This window comes from Apaloderma vittatum, unplaced genomic scaffold, assembly GCF_000703405.1.
Source record: "Apaloderma vittatum isolate BGI_N311 unplaced genomic scaffold, ASM70340v1 scaffold3385, whole genome shotgun sequence".
Taxonomy (NCBI): Eukaryota; Metazoa; Chordata; class Aves; order Trogoniformes; family Trogonidae; genus Apaloderma; species Apaloderma vittatum.
The window spans coordinates 35,141-61,427 of record NW_009718599.1 but is presented as its reverse complement, the minus strand read 5'-3'; the positions used below and the strand labels follow the sequence as shown (position 1 = coordinate 61,427).

The 26,287-nt window shown below is 35.8% G+C and overlaps 1 protein-coding gene across 1 annotated transcript in view; it reads right to left on the bottom strand.

Annotated features, from left to right (window-relative positions):
- Window positions 1-961: 961 nt before the first annotated feature.
- The window catches only part of LOC104274612 (diacylglycerol kinase beta-like), a gene marked incomplete at its 5' end in the record, with an annotated part of 51,117 nt that continues 25,791 nt past the window's right edge, over window positions 962-26,287 (bottom strand). The window contains 5 exons of the mRNA XM_009870299.1: window positions 962-1,040; window positions 7,729-7,802; window positions 12,501-12,617; window positions 16,357-16,389; window positions 23,946-24,044. Coding sequence (XP_009868601.1) covers window positions 962-1,040; window positions 7,729-7,802; window positions 12,501-12,617; window positions 16,357-16,389; window positions 23,946-24,044 — 402 coding nt within the window. The remainder of the gene's footprint in view (window positions 1,041-7,728; window positions 7,803-12,500; window positions 12,618-16,356; window positions 16,390-23,945; window positions 24,045-26,287) is intronic.

The window sequence follows — 26,287 nt, the reverse complement described above, 5'->3', positions numbered from 1 at the left end:
TAAATTAAAAATAAATTAATTAAATTAATTAATAAAAAGTACTCAAACGACAATACAGACTTCATGTGAACGAATGCTTATCTCTTGATATCCTTCTGCAACTCTTCTCACTGGTGTAAAATTTCATGTATCAGTGACACAACTAAATAACATCCAATACATAAAGAAATTATACACAAATGAGATGTTCATTGCTGGTCTGTCTGATTTTTTCTCTCGTTACTTAAAAAAAGAGACAATTTCAGGTGGCAAAAGTTGGTATGTGACACACTGCAATTCTTACATGAACGCAGTCTTGACATGAATGCAAAATAGGAAGAACCATGGAAGAAGCATATTAGGCAAGTGACTGCAACACCACCTGGTTCAGGTAACACTTCAGTCCCCACAAAAAGTCACTGCCAGTGTAATACAGCCTGTCCAGTTATTTTCTGCCCACTACATCCCCAAAATTATGGAACTGATAACAAACTGCAGTCGCTATTATTTGAAACAACATTCTGTATCCGATATGCATATGAATATACATATGGACACTACACATACTAGGTACACTACAGACACGTACACTATATATACTACGCAGACACCTATGTACGTGCACATATGTGTTAATGTAGAAGAAACGTATGTTCTGCAAGTAAGTCTTTGAGGCTGCTTGATATTTGCAACGGAAAAGTAACGCTCGCATGTGCTCAGGTTGCTGATACAGCAGTAAAAGCTGCAAAGAGAATGAAATTTATGCCACTTTATTTTACAGAGTAGCGTACGGTTCTCAGTAAAACATATGATACGTGGTTTTATTTCTCCATGTAAACAAATAATACCTGTACATCTCTGCAGCCATTCGGAGGTCTGCTGTGTTGATATATTCAAAACATGCTATATGTGTCTCAGTCCGTTCATTCGATTATGTAGCATTTTATTAAATGAGTTCCTGGTAATAATATTAACTGTAGACTTACCCTGGCATTGGTCCATTTCCAGAAAGACTATAAACTTGACGAGGATTTAAAAGGTACTGAAATTTTCTATAAATTCTGAAGAGGTAAAAGAGACAAGGAGAAAATATTTACTTACATGTTTGGATTTTTTTTTGAAAACCTATCAAATGAAAGAATTAAAGAAATTAACACGTACTATAATTATTTGAACTGCAAGATTTCATTAAAAATCAAATATTTGAACACAGCAATTATATGTCATACACACAGTGTACAGTGTATCTACATGGCTAGAAGTGCTACAAGCTTTCTACAATACAAATGTTGTACAGAGGAAAAAAACAGAAGTAGATATAAAGACACAAGAAATGGTGAGGTAAAAAAACTATCTGAAAAGGTGCATTGGTTCTTATTCAAGTAAGTCAATGGTAAAGGTGAGTTTTATCCCTAACATGAAGTTGCAAATATAACTAATTGCAAATCAGATTGGGTTTGCCGCCCACCAGAAACATCCCCATAGGTTGAACAACATCCTGAGAAAGAAAATCTACTGCCAACTACATCTCCTTTGGATTACATCTGAATAGGAAGAAATAAAAAAATATTCAAATCTATTGTTTTACTTAAATAACACATTTCATAATTAAAAAAAATAAGAGCTGAATTGAAAGTTAAAATGTTCATGTTTTCAAAAAAATCTACTGCCAACTACATCTCCTTTGGATTACATCTGAATAGGAAGAAATAAAAAAATATTCAAATCCATTGTTTTACTTAAATTACACATTTCATGATAAAAAAAAAAGAGCTGAATTGAAAGTTAAAATGTTCACGTTTTCAAATTCAGCAAAGTAAAACTGTCTAGACACATTGAGGGATTCTTTTTATTTCATTATTTTATTTTATTTATAGCAATACATAATTTATCAAACTGTAAGGATACTCAGTGCAAACTAATCGCCAAATTGCAACACTTTTTAAACTTCTCAATTCTTTAGTGATATTAGTTTCTTCATAAAGCATTGTATTCAAACACAATCTATTCCTGACAGAAAAAGTCAATGTGAAGTGAGTGATTTCACTTTACTGGCATGCACATATCATTGTCAACGGCTGTGACGGTGACTAAATCAGGCTTTTGACGGGATTTACAATGCAGCATTTTTCCATTTCATGACCAGCATCTTACCAATGCAAAAGAATCTTGTTCATAATTCTCTAGTCACTATGCATAAGTTGCTTCTCAGTGACATATAGGATTTAACCTGGCCAAAGGTGCTGCTAATTTGTGTATTTGACCATCAGGAGTTCACGAACGGTATTGTTACGAAGTCCCAAAGGCTTTGCCTAGAAGTTTGGTGCTACGTTACATAGAGCCATTACCTACACTCACAATACTGTTGTCAGTGAAACTCTGTAAAAGCATTCCTAATAAGGAAGGAGCTAGGTATTTTTAGCCAAAATGAGAAAGTCCACCTGCAATAATGAAGTGATTACACTGAATCATACTTGATTCAGTGTGTACCATTGCTAGGTACCAGTTGACCATCAATATCCAATAATCACTCTATAAAGACTCACTGGAAATGATGCATTCTGCTTTAAATTATTATAAACTGACGCAAATATGCCTCTGAACATCTTGCTTCTGCATGTAAGGAATGAATTGGACACAGTTTCCTTGTGATGGAGATTGTGCTGACAAAGCCATGAGGCAGTGTGGGGGGGTAATGCCCCAAAAGGAAGCAGTCTGTGATGGACTGTAATTCCATGATCAAAGCCACCTCATGAAATTACCCATTGCCACCACCACCTCCAGCTGGTTCGTACCCCACAACACAGTTTATCAACAAACAGTTGTGCTTCTGTAACCATTTGCGAGGTTATTCTGTGATGTGGAAAACTAAACAGATTAATCTAAAAATACAAATCCTGAGAAAAGTTGCCCTGTGTCATTTTTTCCCTTCACTTAAATCATGCCTGTGAGTGCATATGAACCTCAAAAAAGCTGCATTAGCATAACCAAGGAGACAGAAAATTACAGCTGGAGTGGCCAAGAGGGCTGGGATAATCTTTAAACAGCTCTGCTGCTGAAGAAAATACCCTTGAGTGCACCCTAGGCTGAGTTAGGCTGGGCTATCTTCTGATAGATCAGTCCTTTAGAGAGACGAAAGAAATAGAGTTGACTACACTGGGGAAAAAGCTGGCCATAGCAGTGCCTTGTGCCAGCCGAGGGATGCATCTTCACTCATCCAGGAGGCAAGTAGCCAAGATGTGTTCAATATAGGCTTCATTTAACTCTAATGGCGGAGAAGAAAAGAACAACAAGGACTTCTCCCCAAAATTAAAAGAATGCTAGTGATATTCTCTCCTAGACCTGACATTCGAAAAAGATCATTTGAAATTGCTTCTACATTTTATCTCAATACTAAATGAAAGCTTAGAAAGCCAGGTTAATCAGAAGGCAGGAGGGAAGAGTTACCATGAACCAAAGTTATCTGAAACCAAAGGTCATCAACCCGTTCGGCACAGACTCAGCAGGAAACGTCAGTGTACGGAAGCTGATCTCCAGTGCATCCAACCGCACATTTGTCAAGGAAACAATTGTTTAAACTCACCTGCTGGTCAGGCAAATAAATTGGAAAATGGAGAAGTGGAAAACAAAGTAATGAGGATGGCAAAATAACAGCATGATTTAGAAGGACTCTTATGTGAGAAGCATTACCTTTAGCATTCTTCGGAAGAACTATGTGCTTGTGTACTCTGAGCAAAGAAAGTACTTTGCCAATGACATACTAAATATATACATTCTATTCAGAGACTGTTGAAAGCTCTTGTCTTGATTAGTCAGATCTTAAATGCAGACATATATGACTGTTAGGTCTGGATGAAATGGATGTACTGGGAATTTTTCTGACGAGATTAACCACACCTGTCCATTTATGTACAATCACTTAAAACATAGAATCATAGAACAATTCAGGTTGGAAAAGACCCTTGGGATCATTGAATCCAACCATTAACCCTACACTACAAGGTCACACCTAAACCGTATCACCCTACACTACAAGGTCACCCCTAAACCATATCACCGAACACCACATCTAAACGACACTTGAACACATCCAGGGATGGCGACTCGACCACCTCCCTGGGAAGTCTGTTCCAGGGCATGACCACTACTTCCATGAAGAATTTCTTCCTAATGTCCAGCCTAAACCTGCCCTGTTGCAACTTGAAACCATTCCCCCTGGTTCTGTCCCTAATTACCTGTGAGAAGAGACCAGCACCAGCCTCTCTACAATGTCCTTTCAAGTAACTGTAGAGCATGATGAGATGCCCCCTCAGCCTCCTCCTCATGTTACAGTGTGAGATGGCCTGAGGAAGACACTTAACTGATTTGCTGAACTCCTGCCTGATCTCATGCTCAATTAAATTGTATTTTTGCTCCTAAACTCACCAACTTTAATTTGTCACTAATTGAATTATATTTCTATTCTACTTTATTATAAAGATATGTATTATCCACTAGATAAAATGATCTAAGTCTAAACAACTGTAAATGCATTTGTGTTTCAGGTGATGGGTAATAAGTATTAATTTCTGCATTAAGAGGAAAGTATAACTGGGTTTATTTTATAGTTCTTTATTTTGCAATCATATCTGAAAGTTAAAGCATTGGTTTTCAGTAAAGAAACCTATTCAAGAAGAACGTCATACTGCTGTACCTTTTGCAAAACTCTGGCTTTCTATCAGAAAGTTTTAAAATGTATCAATAAGGTCATTAGATACTGTTGTAGAGAAAGAATTTTCATGTTCTGTATGCACTTTTTCTACATATCCATTTGTTCCTCACCACCTTTCTGTTTAAACATTCAGAAATCAGAACTAAAGCACTAACTTATTTTACCGTAAAGCGATCCTCAGTTCTTTTCCTTTGTATTTCAGAGACTTGAAAAAAATTGCAAAACACAAAAGGCAATGGCAGAGTATAAATGGGGGAGTGCATTTATTGAACATGTTGTCAGATGGATGCATACACTTTCTTCGAGTCTAAGGGCAAGGAAATGGGCTGGGTTACCATATGGCAAGGCACAACATCTCATATGGGGAACTGTGGGAACACTGGAGTCTTGCAGTATCTGCAGTAACCTTTCTGTGTTCAATGAAAGTCAATTAGAAATCAGAACTTCATTCAGCATAATCTCTCAAATACCCCAAAATCCTAAGTAAAGACTGAAGAATAGCTTTCACTAAAAGATCACCTTAGTCTGAATTGAGTCAAGATAATGAAATTCTACAAAAATCAGTAGGTTGTGGTTGAGGTTTTTTTTCCTTCCCTTCACTGCTGAGGAAATCTTACTTTTGTTATAGCCTAGCCTCTACCCCTAGCCTCTTAGTACCTGAACAGATTACGAAATCACTACAATCAAAAAGTCTGACTTGAATCACCAATACTGTGCATTTTGCAAAGCTATTTTTGTCTTCAAATGTCATGTAATTTAACTGACACAAAACTGTACAGGAATGGGAGGGAAAAATATGAGATTCTTCTCTTTCTGACTTGACAGTAGAACATATTACTGTATCCTGAAAATGTTTCCATCTCTTAGATTACAGCTTCTACCTAATAAGCACTCTTAATATCCTTGTTTAATAGTTTTATTACGTTACTGGTATTGATATGAAACATTAACATCTAAAAGGCAAACCCCTAAGAGGGCAAATCCCTTATCAAACAGTCTGTATGTGGACTTTTTTCTACCTTTTTGAACACAGTTTTAGATCTATCCATGAGATATCTCCTGCAGGCAAATGACTGTGACTATGCAGTTGACCATTTGATGCGCTCCCCCTCTACCATAGGAACATTTGGTTTTGTGTGATATCAAAGCCAATTTAAGAGGTTCAGAGACTTTACTCCACTCAGCTGCTGGTGGCTGCCCTCATACTATACACTTCATTGTGTAAGGACAATTGCAGTTAATGGTGTTAGTGAACGAAATGTGTATAAGACATTTTTCGATTTTAAATCATTCCTGTGATCTGCTTGGCCTCAGTAACAGTTGCCATTAACATAAACTGAGACGTGTCAGACTGCAATATGTGAATGGGAATAGGAGCTTGGGGAGGGGAACGGGTTTTAAACCTGCTTTTACCCCAGAGAATACCTAACATTAAACAACATGCCTCATGCATTAAGCCCATTCAGGCAGTAACACTTGAGACCAATTATGAGCTGAGAACTGAAAGCTGTGAAACGGCATTTCATTACAATCCTCCTAGGTTATAACTAACTATGTAAGTGCAGCTCCCTAACCTGCCTCTCACCTACAAATTTCCAGTCTGGATCTCTGATCTACTACTTTTTTTTTAAAATAAAAATGGCAAGCTAAGCACTAGTACATTACCTCCCACGATGGCCTTGACGGCACAGAAGACTGGGGCTACCTCACACTGCTGCTGTGTCTGAATCACGAATGCTCAGGATGGCTCATTTTGTTGTCATTGCATGTTCTTGAAACTGTTTATAATGAATCTCTCAGATTAACTGCCTTGGACACAACTAGCACTGTTGGCATTGCTGATAACAAGGTATACTAGTCCAGGGATTACACAATCAGGTTCTAAATGATAACTTGTTCTCCCAAAGATCTCTAAATACAGTTTGGGTTAAATGTTCTTCAGCTCTGAGAATTCCCCTAACATTTGCTCTGCAGGATTTTCTCCCTTTGTTCAATTTACTTTAAAGGACACTGTTTGAAAGAAGTAATCTAACGGAGTCAGTGAGGATAAAGCTGATTCACTTGCAGTTTACTTGCTTGGTTCCAAGCCTTAGAATCACACTGGGTCCTTCCTTTTGAGCTTTTGGTTACCCACATCACCCAGTATTCACAGCTGTCATCTTCTGTCTGATCTCGGCCAAAGACCATAACCTTTTACAAGAATTGAAGGATAAATTACAGCACTGACATGGTAAGCTAGGCTATACAAATTTGGGGATCTATGTGATGATCAAAAATTGCCATACTGTTAGCACTTGTGATTCTGAAATACCCTCTGAAAAACCAGCTCAGGGGGTAGCTAATTCAGTATTTCCAATTATGTTTAATGGACAGAATAGGAGGAGAATGCTCCTGACCTCTGTTTTATCATGCTTCTGATACACTAACGTTTAAACATAAACTTAAGCATTCTGAATTTACATCACTGTAATTACTGACATATATAAAATCAAGTATGTTCTTAAAGTTTATGTGATTGGACTTCAAGACGTTAACTGGATTGTTAGAATGCTTCCTATCCAGGGAAATCAAAAGGTTTACTTGTAGGAAATCTTACGGAAAGGCTGGAGAGTCTACTCAGTAAATCTTTGAAAGGCAAGACATACATTAGAATATGGAACAATGTTTCCAATTTAAATTATTGGCCTGACTGCGTATTTATTACAGAGATTAAAAGAAAACTTTTAACTTCAAAGTTGCAACGTAAAATATAGCAACTCACATCTTCATGTAAATCACACAAACCCATACACTATATATAGCTACTTTTTCTCATGTGAAATGAAACTGTTGTATAGAACTCATTCTAGGTTTTAACTGCACAATTTATAACTATATGTTAGTGTATACCTCTCATAAACAAGGATGTTCAAATGAGGCATAATAGTATAAAATGCTGGATTTCTTTTCATTTAAAAACTTTTAACATTCAGTTTTAAATATATTGCAGAGATCAGAATGGAGAGAGGGAAAAAAAAGGAAAAGAAAACAAATCTTACCTTTCTCCTTGTTTTCCACCACTCTTAGGATTGACAAAAACTAAAAGTGGATGAGTGCCTGGAACTGGAGTGATCTAAAAGAGGGGAATAACACGGATACTCATTAATGCTGTATGGTGCATTCATTTTTCCTACAGGAGACAAAACAAAAAGCTTAATGCAAGCTCTATATTATGCTATGTAATCCAGCTGGAAGCAATTCCATAATTTGCAATAATCCTCACTTCATTAATTTGCTAAAAATTGCAAGAGACTTTTTTTAATGCTGTCTGACTTACAGCTGCAATGCCATTTTAATCCATAATTCCATTTGAAAATTGATATATATAGGTTACATCCTTCAACAGAGAAGAAAACGTTAAATGCAAGAAATGCATGACCAATTCTGACAGTAATTTCCTATGGATAAAGCTATGAAGAAACTGCATTTTGTAGTGAGAAAGACAGTATATTATAGAGGTCAAATATAGCTATATAAAATGTCAAACTTGATGGATTTTTTTTTTTAATTAGAAAAACTCACAACATTTGATACATTAAATCATGTATCATGTTACATTTTAAAATGTAACAGCCATAACAACAAATCCCTTTAAACATCTCAGAAAGCTGGAAAACTTAAAAAAGTAGAGTGGGCAAGAAGTGCAAGCCTGAGGGAAGGACAGAGAAAACAATGACTTCTAACATTTTTTTTAATTCTTTTGTGCATGAAAAGTTTTACATGTTCATATTAGCTTTTAGCTTTACAAACTAACATCTTCCATTTAAGTAACAGTATTAGATACTCTAAGATGTATGTGTTCACTGTCTTTGCTCAAGACCTGAAGAATATAAAAAAAAAATCACATCAGATGATCTCTTTCCAATATCTGTTTTTAAACCATAAAGCTAGACTATTCATATTTAAAATTATCACTTCTAGACACATATCAATCCTAGAATGTTTAAAATTATATTGAGTTCAAAGTCAACATGTGCAAAGTCATGCCCCATCAATCCTAGAATGTTTAAAATTATATTGAGGTCAAAGTCAACATGTGCAAAGTCATGCACTAACAACTCCAGAGATGAAGCTTAGACTATCTCTCTGTTGGAAAATGATACAATGAAACCTCTTGCTCCAAATCCTTACTCATTCCTGAAATAACAAAATCTTTTCAGTAATGAAACCTCTTGCTCCAAATCCTTACTCATAATTCCTGAAATAACAAAATCTTTTCAGCCAAAGATCTCATAAAATGTAATTAAAGGCAGAAGCCAAGAAACACGATAGTAAGGAATTTTACAGGCATCCTATAGACACAGGCATCTAATCCTAAAGGCATCTAAAAGCACTTCTGGTAGTTAGTGTTAGGCACTAGTGTGTCAGCTCCATCCATTACTTCACAAACAACGGATCCAAACCTGCCCCAATATATAAAACAAATAATGAAAAATTCCAGCAAATTCAGTGGAATTAAACATAGCATAGAACCAACCCTCTGGCACACTTTGCCTTTACAGTGAAATGCCGTATGCTGAAACATATATCAAATTGCAGGATATACTGAAGTTTGTCATACATTTAATTTTTGTCTGGTGTTTTAATCAATTTTAGTTATTTAGCCAATTCCCATGATGTTTGTTCCTGTGAACGAAGTGTAAACCAATGGTGCTCACCGTGACAGAGATGGACTACCTACCGAAATCGCTTAAGACGCAGGTTAATTAATGAGACTCATCCTAAGGTTCTACATGATCTATTACTTCCTCTAATTAGAAATAATAATCCTGATCATTATGCTGGTTAGCTAGAAAGAAGTAAGATGAATGTGCTTAACTATGATTAATTGTCTTTAAGTCGTGCAGATCTTCACTGCCACTAAGTTATCTGCTCACTGTAGTCTCATGGAAGGAAGGTTTGGTCTTCATACTTTTCTCAACAAAAGTTAAATCTTCAGTTTTAAAACTTAACCATGTTATTACAAGCAGAAGGCTTAGGATCGTAAAAAAAAATAATCAACTAATAACCAGTTTGTATTCCATTCAATTCCAAAACAAAGTCTCAATTTCTTACAGTTTTTCCAAATTAGTTTTCTGGATAATGTAGATTTTTCCATATTAAAAAAACAATGCAACTAAAGATTTAGAATAAATTGGTGAGCATTTTCAAGCCTTAACATACCATAATTTAAAGGCAATCTCCATGAAGATATTGGACAAGTGACTTAAAGTAAAAAAAAATAAAGATAGTAATGTGAGGTCTAACAGGAGTAATAGGAAGACTTGCTAGCTACCTTGGATATGTCAGCTTAGGAATTTAAATCACACAAATGCAACTAGCAAAACAATCAAGTTTTCTGAATTAAAAACGTTCCAAAAAAGGTCACAAAAATCCTTTACTTTTTCACTGAAGATAATGTTAAAATGAGACCAGGCCAGAAAAATCAGAGCAGCATGCTTCAGTCAGATATGGGAAAATCAGTACATTATACTTTGATCAGCTACACAGTTTTTCGGTCCAGATCATCTTAAGCCAAAATACTGACATTAATTACTAGTTATATTTATGGAATCTCACATCTTTGTGGAAGTAGCTCCAAAATGATACAATCTGTAGGTGAAAAAAAAACCCCTAGCAGTCACTGATCCCAGCATTTCACCAGAGTATGCTTGGAGATCCACTCAAGCCTTCACAATGATCGGGTTATCATTACTGATACAGATTCACAGTTGGTGCTAAGATGGATTCCTGTTCAAACTGGTTTTATCCAACAGAGTAAAATAAAAAAACACAGTATAATCAGTAAATTAAGGTAATTACTCCAGAATTATTTCTAACACTATTACCATGATTACCAGTATCATATTATGCACTAAATCTGGAACAGGCTGCCCAGGAAGGTTGTGGAATCTCCTTCTCTGGAGACTTTCAAAACCCACCTAGATGCGTTCCTGGGTGACCTACTCTGGGTGATCCTGCTCTGGCAGAGGGGTTGGACAAGATGATCTTTTGAGGTCCCTTCCAATCCCTGACATTCTGTGATTCTGTGTTTATAGATGTGGTATTACAAAACAATATCAAGCACATCAGAAAATACATCAAATCTATTAAATAAATATTCTACTATCTTAGTTCCCACTCTTATTCTTTCCTTCTCAAGCAATATAAAATAAAAGCAACGATAAATCCTAAACTTTGGATTCATCATGGAAAAAGAAGACAGAATGTATAGTTTTGGATCATATTAACAAGCTTAAAGAAAACCTTATGCTCTAGTTACCTGAAAACAGAAATTTTAATAAGTTAAGGTTGTGTCTGCAAGAGTCAGTGGTGCTAGGAGTTCACTATTTTGAACAGAGCAGGTGTTATATATCTCAGGTTCTCTATCACATGAGTGGGAAATAGAAACTTGAAAAATATACGGAAATATACAATGAGCACAAGCAATCTAATAGGTAGACTAAAACCAAAATTCTTGATACATGGTGCTACTACCAAAAGGAGTCAAAGATGCTGCTCTGTCTAAAGCAGTTAGGCTCACTGGAATTGCACAGATATCACCCAAGAAGGCAGAAAAGTCTTTGTACTTCCTTTAGCACTGGTTTAAACATCACAACATGACCGATTAGACAGAGCTTGAGCTTTATGTCAAGGAGTGTTCTAGCCTTCTTGCTTCGTGTTCTGTCACAGTTGATCTGGATAGCAATGCAGACTGTGAGGATGGTAAGCACAGGAAAAGAGCCATGTATAACGTTTGCCCTAATACCCTACGAGATTATCAACTTGTGCACGTTACTGCACAAGTTTTAGGATCTGGCTTTTTTGGGTTTCTTTTTGTTTGTTTTTTTTTTCCTCCTTTTCTTTGGGTTGTCATAACAAGAATGTTTCACTAACCTAAAAAGATAAAACAAGCCTTTCAATCCTGACACAATAAGGTGTGTCATGAAATAATTATGAGGTATACAGCATTTGATATATGCTAATGGCATCTTTTACATTTTACTGAACTTCGATCTCACCACATCAAGAGAGACAGAGAACAGTCAACTACATATATTAAACGACTATCACATTGCTATGACAATGATCGTTTAACTCCTGAGGAGATAGAGAAGCAGCACCACATACGTGAACATTGGTTTTACTCAAAACTACTCATATCTCAAGGGAAAGAAGTCAAGCAGTTCAGGCAGAAGTTCTGATATGCCTCTATGTAACCTCTCTAAATTAACATTAGTTCCTCAGACACACAAGTTTGTCTTTAAAGTAGAAAAAAACTCCACATTTTTATTCTCGATGTCACTATTACTGAAATCACCTTGCTTCTCTCCACTTTTGTTTTTGATGTGTCAAATACCCTCTTGGAAATATCTGGACAAATAACATCCTTGAAGTTTATTCCATCCATCCATTAATTAGCAGGTTCAAAGGAGAACAGTGAACACTCAAACAGTTATCAAGACAGACTGATTTATAACATAAATTCACACAATGCTGTGTGACAGATACTAAATCAATCGTGTTCAGCTTCACCCCACAATACAATTGTTTCAGAGCTAGTTTTCCCTCCCCCTTGATGTCTTAGGAAATCCTACTAATCACATGAAAAGCAGATTTGCACTAGAGAATTCCAACACAAATGGAAGAATTTACTTATATTTAAATATGTACAAGTAAAATATTAGATAAGTGAATGTATAGGGAATATTTCACTTTAAAAACTGCTCACTCTATCACTGTTTGCATTCCTACAAGTATCTCCTTAAAATTAAAATAACAATAATCACACCTGAAGACCTTGTCCATCTACGGTGACGGAATTTGCTCTTTGCATTTTATTCCGTTCTGCCAGTTTGTTCATTTGCTGCGTGCAACTCTTCTCTTTTTTCACTGTTGCCTGTCTTTCCTTGAAAAAAAGAAGAGAAAAGGAGAATATGGAACATTTTAACACATTATCTAATGCTATACAACTGTAACCGAGACTGTGCCTCCACAAAGTTGTTTTTTTGACTAGAGAGTAATGTCAGATTCTGCTTTAATGAAAATGAGACCTCAGTCAAGTTATGACACAATGTCTGGTCACTTCACATAACATCTATCTATGTGCCTGGACATTCCATAATGACTAGGCAATAGATGGATGAAAAGTGTGCAGTCACAACACAAATTAATGCAATGATGCAAAAAGATAATCTGACATTGCCAGGATGGCATTCTGGAACTTGAAAGCCAACCATATAATATACTTGACTGTTTAATAAGCACATTGATGGGAGGTCAGTAATTTAACAAAATTTCATTCTAAGTGCTAGCAAAGGTTGGATGCTTCAAGAGTGCTTCACCACTTTGGCAAAATATACCTAATTCTAAATGTACCATCATCAACTGAGCTGCTTTTTATAAACTATGTATTTTGAATCAGAAAGAAACCAGAATCCACATCAGATTCTAAGACATCAGTAATTTCTGATGCTGATACATACCACAGTCAGGTGGTTATCTGAAAGAGGAAAGCATGACAGTATATCTCTGTAATCATATTTTCAACTGTTGTCAGGTCATTTTAAAGAACTGGCATTGGAAAAAAAAAAAAAAGTCCTTGCTCTTTGTATCTCGTTAACCCTATTTATAAACTGCATCCAGCATGTCCTTTTAGGTTGTCCAAAAATGCACCGTACATTACGACAGCAGATGTTTACCAAATTGAATCCTCCGTCCCATTAGCACCTCAGTCACTTTCCTCGCTTCACAAGCGCAAGGAGGCTTTAAACTGGCCAGGGGAATGGGCTGGCACAAAGCTGCTGGACTAGAAAGGAGCATGAAGGACACGGTTGCACTCCCTGCATCTGCACTCAGTAAGCAGTTCATTAAATCTTCCCATTTATGTTCCATACCAGGCCAGACCCATTTCTGCGCTACCTCCAATAAAGCCTTAGAAATTGCAACAGCTATTAATCCGTGTCACTTTTTCTGGAGCTGTTTAAACTGGGAAGAAACATTGATACAGATTCTCTGGCAGGAAAGGAATAACTCGCAGCTTAATACAGTGCCTTCTAACAATCACTGGATTTACGCCACCTTTAGCTTCCTTCAGTTTGGAGATTGACCTGGTCCTGATGCTAATAGTGGTCCAGGTCATTCCAAGCTGCTTTGGGTAGCCAAGTGCTTTGGGGAACTGTGACAATCTCATCACATTTCCTAGAAAAGGACTAACAAACCTACATCACAGAAAATAACAACCATGAGGGGAGTCTACATTATATTCTGAATGCAGTGAGACTCCCAAGAGGTTACTTATCTGAGCTTTTGCATGCATTGAGTATCTTGATCTGTTCAAGAGTAGGTCGACCAATCTAGACTTCAACATCACCGCTTTAAATAGAAAATAGTAATTAGAGCTCCTCAGCTCGGTCCTAACCTTCAAAATATAAACACTGTCCATATCACTGCCTAACAAATCATCAACTCTGCATTTAAATATTTTTTTAGAAACTACAACTAGGATGAAGCCTCCAGACAAAGTAACAACTGTGAGCTAACACAAAACATTAATGCACAATAGTGTTGGTTACTGCCAAGGACAGTGAGTAAGAAACTTTGGTATGAAGGAAGCGTCACACTTTGTTATATCTGTAAAAAGTAGCTTTGGGATGTTAACGCACTTTGTGAATAATTATCCTCAAAAGTCATACCATATTAAACAAGATTTGATATTATGGCCTTTGATATCTGGCTCTTGGATATTGCAACATTTTCAAAAAATTGAATCAGATGTCAGTAACACAGAGACACAGCTAGTAACAACCCCTGATTTCTAACAAATATCAAGGAGGGAGAGTAAATTTTAAAAAGTCTAGAAAAATGTTAAGCTGAGCAACACATTTGTGCCAGTTCAAAGGAAAAAGCAGCAGCAAGGAACAGAGCCAGGATACGGAGTATGTACATTTAGAGAAGTTAAAAAACACTGTTCAAAAGAGGCCTACTTATAATGTGTGGCACTAAAAATCTTGCGTATATCACGCTATTATTGAGAGGAAAAGTATTTATACACTGCTGAGAACCGTCCTTACGTGAATGATGCTTACCACAGTGCCCAAACCTGCTGTTATCAATCACTCACAAGCAAAATGCAGTAACAATTACCTCAAGCAATGTTTTGGATATTGTTTTTTTTCTGTTTCAGCACAATACAGATGGCAGCAAATACTGTAGCCGGCCTTGGCCCTATGAGTGCTGCATTAGCAACATTCCTTCTCCAATTTATATTACCTGTCCTATAAGCAAAACAATTGTCTGACTCCCAAAGACAGCTTCTCCTAAGCAGTGACTGCACAAGATTAGGCCATACATCTCACACAATACAAATAAAAAAGTATTCATGCTACAGAATTGTCCAGAGTGTTATTTAAAAAAATCAAATAAAGATACCTGAGCTTATTATCACTGAATGCCTGCTTTTTTTAGCAAGGATTTTTGAAGAAACTACCAATCAAGTACTTCCTATCTTATATGCATAACCATCTTATATGCATATAACAACATATCTACACCCATCTTATACGCATACTAAAACATATGTCACCACATCTACCAGTACTGGTCTCTTGAGACATTTCTGAAGAAGCTGATAGGAGATTTTAGACTTCCTAGAGTTATATATCCTATAATTTTTAAATATGTATCATATTAGTGAGGAGGTGACTTACAGTTTGTTTGAAATAATATAATAATGTGTATCTTAATTCTACTCAATGAATCTATTAAGGGAACACAAAGGTTTACCTTTTCATTAATAAAAAACTCTTTAAAATATTTTTGCACAGTTACTTTATTTTACACAGGAAATAGAACGCTGACTTTCTAATCCAGTTGTGTATGCCTGATTAATCACTTTTTCAGGAACTGCAACATTACTACAACATTACTAAGCTATTCAAGAGGGTCAGGAACTAAATGTTTTTCAGTGCAATAATAACAGTTTAATAAAATCATCTGATGATAAAAGCTTACAAATTCTAGCAATGTTAAGACAAATTTGACATGCATTGAATAAATGGTTTTAAAAAATGTAAAAATTTATTTTACAAGTTAAGAAATGTTTCTGCAAAAAACTGTGCTGTATTTAATATCCTGTAAATTAAAACATACAAAATGATTTATGCATCTGTGAACCATTTTGTTTAGCAGACATGCATGAGGTTGACAGAGATACTGAATACAGCATTTTAGAAGCTATTGTACATTTTGATGGCTCAAAGAATCAAGCTTTTGGTATGTGCCAGAGCACATGCCTTTCAAAATAGTACTTACCACAACAAAAATTTTACACCCCTTTTTGCATGCCTTCTTTTCTCCCCTTGAACTCCCTCTTGGAAGGCAAGAGCCACTAACTGGAGCTTCTACCATTTAGTTCTGCTCCAGAGAGACCAGGTAAGAACTACTCAATTGCATCTATGTCTTAAACATCCAAATGAGAAAAAAAACAAACCCAAACACTGGTAGATATGATGGCCTTTCAAATAACAACAGAGAACATGACGTCTAGATTTTCAGTTCAGCCCCAAAATGCACTTTATAGCAAAAAGAATGCACAATATCATGATCCGTTAGTACTCGTGGGTACACGGATGCCTCCCGTTACGCACCTCGGGGAGTAAACCTCCTAAAGTGGGTAGCGTCTGTTGGAAAAAGAGAACGTTAGGCTGCAACACCGAACAGCTGGGATGACAAGGAGCACGGAGAAAGCACGCGCCAGGCATGTTCCCTTGCAGCACTTGTACCTCTCAACAAACGCACACAGCGCTTCTGTGCGCGTTTGCACAACCGTACTCCCCCGATGTTTTGGCTGTCACGTTACGTAATTTTTATTCCAGGAAGTATGTGTGGGATCATTTTAGCACCAGATAAAGCTAGCAGAAAATCTGAGGACTTGATTCTTTCGAACAGTAAAAAGAGATACTTGGTACCTGGGGAGCATTCTCTTTATTTTATTTTCCACATCTTTGAATTCTCATCCAAAGTGAGGAATTATGTTTTAAAAGTTTTCTTCTACTACAGTTGACAAGCTAGACAACATTCATCTTCGGAAAGCATTTCTACTTTTTCTTTACACAAAACAGTAAGGTTTAGAAATACCATACTCTATCACAGCTGTTACAAGAAAACAGACAAATAGTAACTAATGGTTTACTAAATAGTTACCTCTTTACATTTTAACTGCTGACATAGAATCCAGAAAAAATTGCTTTTTCTCACCCTGTCTCTTAATAAACAAAAATCTATGTTTCTCGATTACTTCATACACTGCTGAGATTATCTAAAACAATTTATTTTGTACATTACATAACAATTTATTCATACACTAAATAAGACCATAAAGCCATTAGTGCATGGTTAACACCATTACACAGTTTGTCAAGCAACTACTGAAAACTTGAGATTACTTCTGGATGATAATTACATATTTTACACTATATGCCTTCAGATGAGGCATATACCCTAACACTCAACATGGCAACATGGGGATGGGGGTTTATAAGGAGAGAACCAAACTCTACATTAATATGCATAAACTGAAACCGATATTTAAAAAAAAAAATCTTACTTTAGAACTCTGAAACTTGAACTTGACAGATACTGATCAGGAGAATTCGTTCACAGAACATCACATGGAATGCACAGAATACTGTGTAAAGGTATCCTCAAATGTTTGCAGCATCAAGGGCGTGGAAGTTTAGACATGCAACGTGAATACCAAACTCATGCTTTGGGGTTTTTTTAAGGAGCTTGGAGAAATGTTGCTCCATGATTCCTTAGAGCTGTTTTGTTTAATGGCATGGGAATCTTCAAGGGATGCAAAAAGTTGTGCTTTAATATGTAATGAAATATTAGAATAGTTACTCCTAGACTGTCAGCTTGTATACCTAATGTGGTGTCCAAGACCTTGCTTACAAAAATTCCATTCCATGCGATTTCTCTCTGTAGTTACACAATAACAACAGAGAATCAGATTCAGACACCTTGAAAACTGGAAAAAACCCCCACCCATCACTACCCCAAAACCCTGGGAAGCAACTGATTTGTAATATCTAGTAGATATCACATCCAACTAACTATGCCTTAGAAGTGCTAAAATATTTTAAAAGTTTTCTTTATAAAATTTTCTCCACATTTCCAGCTCTAATCCCACGTACGTATTAATCAGAAGGGCCAATATCAGGACATCACATCATACTGTCCTGAAAGCTGATAGAGCTGTAGCACAATCCCCAACTCTGCATCCACGGGTTGAAACTAAAAGTCATTCTGTGGACAAGACTAGCAATCAATTCGCTAACAAAAATACCGTCCAGTGAGTTGCATATGTCCATACCATAAAGGAAAAGTAAGGCTTCTAATTTATCTGACAGTTGTCTTTATAGAAACATTTGCAGCTAAGAAAAAAATAATTTTAAAAGATCAAATTGTACCAATCAAAAGGAGGTATATTTTGTCACCCATAATACTAGTAGTAAAAATAGGTGGAAAAGACAAGACTGGAGATTACGTCATTCCAGAATACCTTCCGAAACAGCTGACTGCAAGACTGTTCTGTATCAGGAATCGCTCCATGAGAATTTATATACACACTTTGTGTTGCTTGTTTAATACGCCTTGATAAAGACGTAAAGAATTATACATCAAAATCACAATCAAATATTTCTCATTTAGCGTGTCAGCCTTAGTTCATTTACTTGGGTGAAGATAGCTTGCCTTACATCTTGCATCCATTCAAAATTTGCATCGACATGCACCAACAGCAGGGCCCAAGACTTTAATTTGCAACGGAAAATGAACTTGGGCTATAGCAGGAAATGATATACACCATCCAAGAAAGACAAAAGAGTTAGAAAAGAGTTTTGAAAATAAACACATGTGGAACTCCAATGGGAGAGAACGCAAGGAAAAAAAACTTTGGGACAGACAGTAGTGATGAGTTGTGGGCAGGCAACTAGGTATAACTTAAAATGATTGAATGGCTGCCATTTCAGTTTATCAGCATCTTATTATTTTAACATTGAACTGTGTTTGCCGAACAGATAATTAGTTAGGAAGATACATTTTCCTCAAGGGCAATTATTAATTTCCTTCTGACTTCAAAGAAATGAAAAAGTTCTTAGTGTAGATAAGCACACCATTGTATTTCAAGTCTGTTTTAGATTCTCTGAGAACTGGATCTTCAATATGATACACAATTGAAAAGGAAGAAAGTGTTTTGTTTTGTTTTGTTTTTAAAATGTTTCAATTGCTGTGCCATTACCAAATAATCAATATCCAGATTTAACCCCCCCACCTCCAGAAGCATGTATAGTGAAACAACTGGGATTTTTTGGTAGGATCTTTGTTCAGAAACTCAGAATAAGGCTAGTACTCAACTTGAAAGAATCAAGTTGCTTACAAAGACGCTTACACACTGCACTGACTTTCTGCATTCCATGCTGAGCTTGGGATTAAAGCGAGTTAAAACTGATCTCTGCTATAATAAAAACAGAAGAATCATTTTAGGATTAAAAACTGGAAAAGGAATTAAGAAAACTTACTGCTAATTCTCTCTCTCTACATCTCTGCTTTCCTACGTGAGTAACATTTAGCTACCTCACAGGAAAACAGTATTAGTAAAACGTATGATCAGACTTGGGAAAAACATCTAGTGAACTATGCTGCAATTATAACACAGGCATTAGCTAATTCTATCCAGTCTCACTAAATACTGATAGTCAAAGACAACTCTTGTACAGTATTTTCAACTTTATTTTCAACTTTCAACAAGCCATCATCAACACAAGTGCTATATTTACACAAAAGCTTGAAGCTATGGATCATAACGTGTTCTGTTTACTTGAACAAAGCAAATTTCTTAGCTAAAACCTTTGTAATCTGCTGTGTATATTGTTTTATGTGTCTAAATAGAACTAGTTACAAACAAAGATTTTTGACATTTATTTTCCTGTACAATAAAATGCCACACCAAGCAAGTGTATATAAATGAATTTGCTCTACGACATAAAAGAATTCTCTCCATATATTCTATATACCAAATTCTCTCTATGTATTCCATATTTATTTAAATATAATTTATGCTTAAATGAATTTGTCCTAAAAAGCTATAAGCATTTTCACTACACAAAAGAAAAGTTGAAAATTGAACAAAAGGAAAAGTATCCAATTTAAAATTTTACTTTTTCACTTCTTGTCTTAAATATTGTATTAGACTCTCCCACTTTGAAATAAACTGTTTACGGAGACAGTGATAACAGTCATATAGTAATGTTCACATCATAATGAGAGTACCTATGTTTCACATTTTATTCCATAATTTCCTTGTATTCCATGACTAACATTTTTAATTATAGCTTTTAAAAACAATGTTAGAAATTAAGTAAAAAAAATAATTCTTTGTAAAACTCACAAAAACAATAGGAAAATCAAAATCATCATACATTATGAAATAAATATATATTTATTAAAGAGTAAGCTGTTATTGGTTGGTTTGTTTTTACCTAAGGCTATATCTATTTTGGTGGGAAACAGAAAAACCTAAGTACTTTTCTACAAACATTAAGACAAATTAGAGAATTCTACATATTCATCAATAATCGGTGCAAAGTAAAGCCAGACATGAAATGAAGCCAAAACATATGATTTTTCTCTTTCTGCCTTAGAAAAGGACAGGGGGAGAGAAGCTGTATCATAAGGAGAAACTCATCTTTTTTTCTTCACTACTCACTCATCTCATTCCAATACCCAGTTTTTAACCTGGTTATGATCTAATTCTGTACTCTTGATAGGCTACGATTCAATTGAGTTAAAGATTTTTAAACTCACTGCCAGTCAACCTTATCATGAACTTTCATTATGTGCATGTAATTAATTGGGTCCAATGAACAATATCAGCACTGAGTTATAGACTTTTCCCCCCACCACATAATTAGAATATAATTACCCACAGGATATCAGAATGATGCAAAACCTTTCCTCTAAATGTGCCCTCATTAGGAAACAAGTCTCAATGTACATTTATTCAATCAGTATGAATTAATTAAAACGTTACCGAAATAAAAGGGAGTAACATTAAAGTGTATCTGACATCTATTAAAAGACTATCACTTGAGATCTGCACACACAGTTTATAACAAAACTCATTTAACTTGAACAAAAAACTTCGCCACACAACAAGCCTTATATGCGGTAAAGAGAAGAGTAAAAAGCTCTGGGTTTAAAGGTGACGGACCACGTTTTACTGAAACATTTAAAAGCACAGTGGTGAGATACGCAAAATCTTTATATGGCATTGAATCTAGACAGGTATGTGATTCTTTCATGACATACACGGTATCAAGTGCATGAGTTTCCCATGGCTTCTTTTTCACCCGAGACTGTTGTTTATCCTATTTAGGAATAACATTTGATAAGTTCCATTTTGTGCAGTTTTGAAGATGGGAGCCCTCTTTAACCTAGACCAGCCGTCTAACTTTCAAATGACCAGGCATTTAAGTTCTGCCTCCAGGCATTCAGAGACGGGATAGTACGAGATGATCATGTCGGTCACTCAATTTTTAGAAGAATCTCTCTTGTGTCTACAGAGAACTTCAATGAGTAATTTAGAATAGTCCCCTGAGCTGAGATGGCTATGTTCAGAGGCAAGAGAAATGTCACCCTTTGTGATACTGCAATCAGGAAAGGTGATTCTTTTTAACGTATTCTTCATAGTTGCAGCAGTGATTTTGGACATCAGTGGACACACAGGAAATGGAAAAACTGGGAGGATATAGACCAGAACCACAAACTCCAGCTGAGAGACCAGTTTAGTAGCTCAGGGCAAAACACATGATGCTGCAAAATGTAACTTATGGAAAAATTCTCTTTATCTCTTCAGAAAGAGTCCAGGCTGGACTTCACAAGAACTGAAGAAATAAGACATGCTAGATGAGAAAGGTAAAGATATGAATGTCTTTAGTTCCACAAAAGGGAAAAGACTCTTGAAAGAAAACGTATGAGAAGGCATCTTGGTCTGAGATGAACCCGGACAGTTTTCTGGAAGAAGTCTAAACTTCCAAAGTTACAGAAGAGAAGGCCAAAACTTTAGGGAGATCAAAGACACAAGATTTTTCAACTTGCTGTTTTCCCACAACTCCTGTATACTGTTCTATGGGAGAAGGAGATACGCCTCACTCTTGAGATCTCAAAATACTCAAGGATAAGCCTGGTACAGAAAGCATTATGGTGTATCTGCTTTTCTTTACCTTCCACATACATGTTGCACTGCAAGATTATCATTGCCCAGCTGATCAGTGAAGCCAAACGTGTGTCTTCTTGGCGAAAGACCCTTCTCTGCTGTCAGAGAACGCAGATGGATTCACTGGTTTTGCTGTCATTACTGAGAGGACTGGTCTCGCACACACGGAATCATTGTTTCTCAAAAGGAATCCCCGTAACAGAAAATGGGAGCAACTAATTCAAAAATTACTGACCTAAATAATATGTACACCATAATCAATCATTTCTAGGAGGAATTCCTATTAGCTAGGTCACTGATGTATTATTTGTAATGTAGGCGTACTTGGAATTTTAACGCATTTTGGGAAGAAACTACTAGATGAACAAATATACTATGAAATGATAAAGTTCCCATTAAATCACAGTAAAACATGTTTTCCATTCCTAACAATATACATTGTGCTGAATTACTTGGTTTGTATTACATTATTTGTATATAATACTGAAACTTGATTCTGATACAGGAAAATATATTTACTTCTGCTTATGCCTTCAAAAATTGCAGCTAGAACAAACCTATTCGAGGGTGATTTGACTCTAGAGTGGCTTTATGTATCCCCTAAACAACTTAACTAAATTCCAGTTGTGGAATGAAAATCTTAATTCCTCTATCTCTCTTCCTCTCCTGAAAAGAAAATGGAGTTACGCAAATATAATTGAAGATGAAATTTCATGCTGAGGCTTTATTCCGTTTATAAGAATGGCAAACGATAAATAAATAAAAAACCAGTCCAATAAAATAATCATAATTTCTACATGTTAAGTTTTAAACTATGACCTAAAATCCTGAACATTAAATCATGTCATGCAGAAGGTAATTATCCAACAGACTTAAATATGTTTTACAATTATTATTGATAATTTGTCCAGGTACTATTGAACTACTACTACAGACAAACTATAAAACTACTGTTAAGATTTTTCTAAGATATTAAAAAATGTTTCATTAATATTAAAGCCATCTTCCCATTGCTTTACCTTTATTGACAGCAACGGAATAGTCTCACTTAACTCAAGTAGAGGGTCAAAGTCTAGCATTCATATCTTAGCAGATTTATAAACAAATAACCAGAAGGATTAACCAGAAAATAAGTAATTTACAATAGACATGAATATTATTCTTAATGACCACAAATAGGATTATAAATTAGAAGGTATATTTTCTCGGTTTTCCTCCCGGCAATATATCATTCTTCCTTAAGAATTTTACTTTAAATATATTTCATAATAAGAGGACCACACGCCTGTTCTGTTATGAATATGATGACGCTATGAGTTTCATCAGCATAAACCATCCAATTTAATATACGACTACATAAGTTAATTCTGAAGCTTTTTTTTCATACAACCTACACATAGCACGCATTTTTATTTTCATTGAATTGAGTTACTGTTTTTTTTGTGGACGGAGAAGTTTAATGTCCACGACTGCAGAATAAAATATACCCTAATGTTGATGCATAGCTTACTGCAAGACCAGTGTCATCATTCTAGGTAACCTCCGGCTTAGATCAGAGACCTCAGCATTGCAGATATACAATATGCATCCCAAGCAAAACCTGTCTATAAGAATAACTTCATTATTCTGGGAAGCTGGATCTATAAAAGATGTAAAAGGTAGACACGTTCTGCCTATACAGTTTCTGGTAAGTACAGACTGAGTAAGTGATAATACCTGAGTCAGCTTCAGTTATAATATGCCCTACAGAAAATTCATTCTTACAGAAAGAAAAATGCAATAATACAGAGGATAAAGCACGCTTGTGCCTATAAACTCATCTGCCAGGACTACCCGTTGCGTTTAAAGTTCACACATTTCTGTGAATTTAACAAATACTCTGGCAGTCAGTCGCAGCACTGTTTTAGTCATAACCTATGGCAGTGCATTACATCCAAAATAAACATACAGACAACTCACCAGTACTACGGGGCAGATCGACGTGGGTGGTAAGATATGGTCCTTCAAAGGTCCACAGTCACATTCAGGTTTTAGATGTGAAGCACATTTGTTATGCAACTAGGGGAAAACCGAAAATGAAGATTCAACTTCAGACAATTTATCACTACAGTCTAAGAAAATGGTCATTCTAGAACAGGCTGAGTTTAATGACTGTAATTATTACAAAAGAACTACAACAAAAATGAAACATACTGCAGTGCAAAGTTTCTCAGGACTGATAGAACCAATGAATTCATATAGAAGCAAAGAAGGTGGATCAAAATACTTCCCACTTGGGAAATTGTCCATGTGGTCCAGAACACAAAATGAGAAAATCAAACTTTATATTGTGAAGTTTGGTGAAAAGTTATTATTTTGGACTCGATAATCTCAAAAGTGTTTTCAAACCTAAAAGATTCCATGATTCTACTTCTGTATTGATTCAACAAACTGTGCATTAAGCTTTTCAGGTAACATGCATTTCCCATAGAGATTAATATTCTATGTTTTGAGAAGATATGTATACTTGCATTAAATAATAAATACCAAGATAATAAATATAAGATATTTTGAAGCAAAAATCTTATTTAACCAGTGATCTAAGCTAATATAATGCGTATGTAGCATCCAGTATTAGTTTAAACAGGTTCAATAGCTGTTAGAAAAATCTTTAGTTCCATGTCTGCATCTGTAAATCACATTTTTCCAATGACTCATTCATTTTCCCTTAGATGATTTAACTACGTCAGTATGAACTCTATTAAAATTACCATAAAATTGTACCAGTTGCTAATCTATCTAAGCTTTACCCGTAACATGGTGTTCATAAAGTTATCTGGTACAGTTAATGTTGAGATAACATTTCTGAATTTTGAACTGAATGGCACTTAATGTTAGCCTTGACCACACTCATTTATACTGCAAAGTTACCTTTTCAGGCAGTTACTTAGCAACAGGAAAAAAGTCTAATGAGTTCCGATTTACTCTGAGTATTAAAGCCTTATTGTGGGGGTATTTTGGTAGCCCTGTAATCTAAATCATTTGTCATGCTAATTCTCTGCCTCAGTGGTAAGGCTACTTGTACCATAATTAATGCACACCAGGCCACGTTACATCAAATAAAAGTATCTTCACACATTCAGTGTTAATTAGCAGCTTTGCTACTTGGTGGCATGCAAACTTATCTATGAAAAAAAAATAGCTTAATCTTCTTATTAGTTGCTGCTGATCTTTGACAAGAGAATTGGCACATAGCAGATACAGAAATGGTAGAAGATATAGAGCTTTAATGAAAATAACACTTTGACACAACAAAATAATATTCATCACTTCTCAAAAAAAAAAGCTTTATCAGATATTAAATACATTTCCCCTAAATTCCCTTAACCCAAATCTAGTTTCCGTGGAATATTATCTCCTTCATAAACAGATGCTGCAAAGCAGGAAAAAAAGGTAATTGCTGGACAAACAAACAGGGAAAAAAACATTTACAAGACTGTAGCAGAGAACTACAGAGTATATAGAATAGGAACCATGGGCCTAGCTGAAAACTCAGTAAAACAAACTTCCTTAGTGGAAAGACATCTCTCAATTTCTGCCTTCCAATACCTGAAGGGAACCTACAGGACAGCTGGGGAAGGAGTTTTAAAAGAGTGTCCAGCGATAGGACAATGGGAAATTGGTTTAAGTTGAAGGAGAATAGATTTAGATTAGATCTTAGGAAGAAATTCTTCAGTATGAGGGTGGCAAGACTTTGGAATAAATTGCCCAGAGATGTTGTGGCTGCCCCCTCCCTGGAGGTGTTCAAGGCCAAGTTGGACGGAGCCTTGAGTAGCCTGATCTAGCTGAGAGGTGTCCCTGCCCATGACAGGGAGGTTGGACTAGATGATCTCTGAGGTCCCTTCCAGCCTAGGCCATTCTAGGATTCTATGATTTCAGAATTTGATAGTTATTCAACAGTAGAGGTGACCTTATTAAGTTGTAAGAAAGACAGGCGTGTAAAATGCATGTAAGAGGCTCAGAATTAGTTGTGCAATATCTAGCATCCTCTTACATCTCAAAAATGTCAGCAGCAAGCCCTAAATGTGGTGTTGTACAAGGAGTTGAAAATGTATGGAGGATATGATGGTAATTACATAAATTCAGAATATCCATTCAAACATCATGCACATTAGAAATACATATTTTTTTAGTAATGAAGTTACTACTATTAGTAAAGAAACTTATTGCAGTAATATAGAATACACAGAACTGCAAGAAAAGTGAATAGAAGACTGAAAAACAAATCAATGGCAGTTTTTTAAAAACCTTAAAAATAAGCA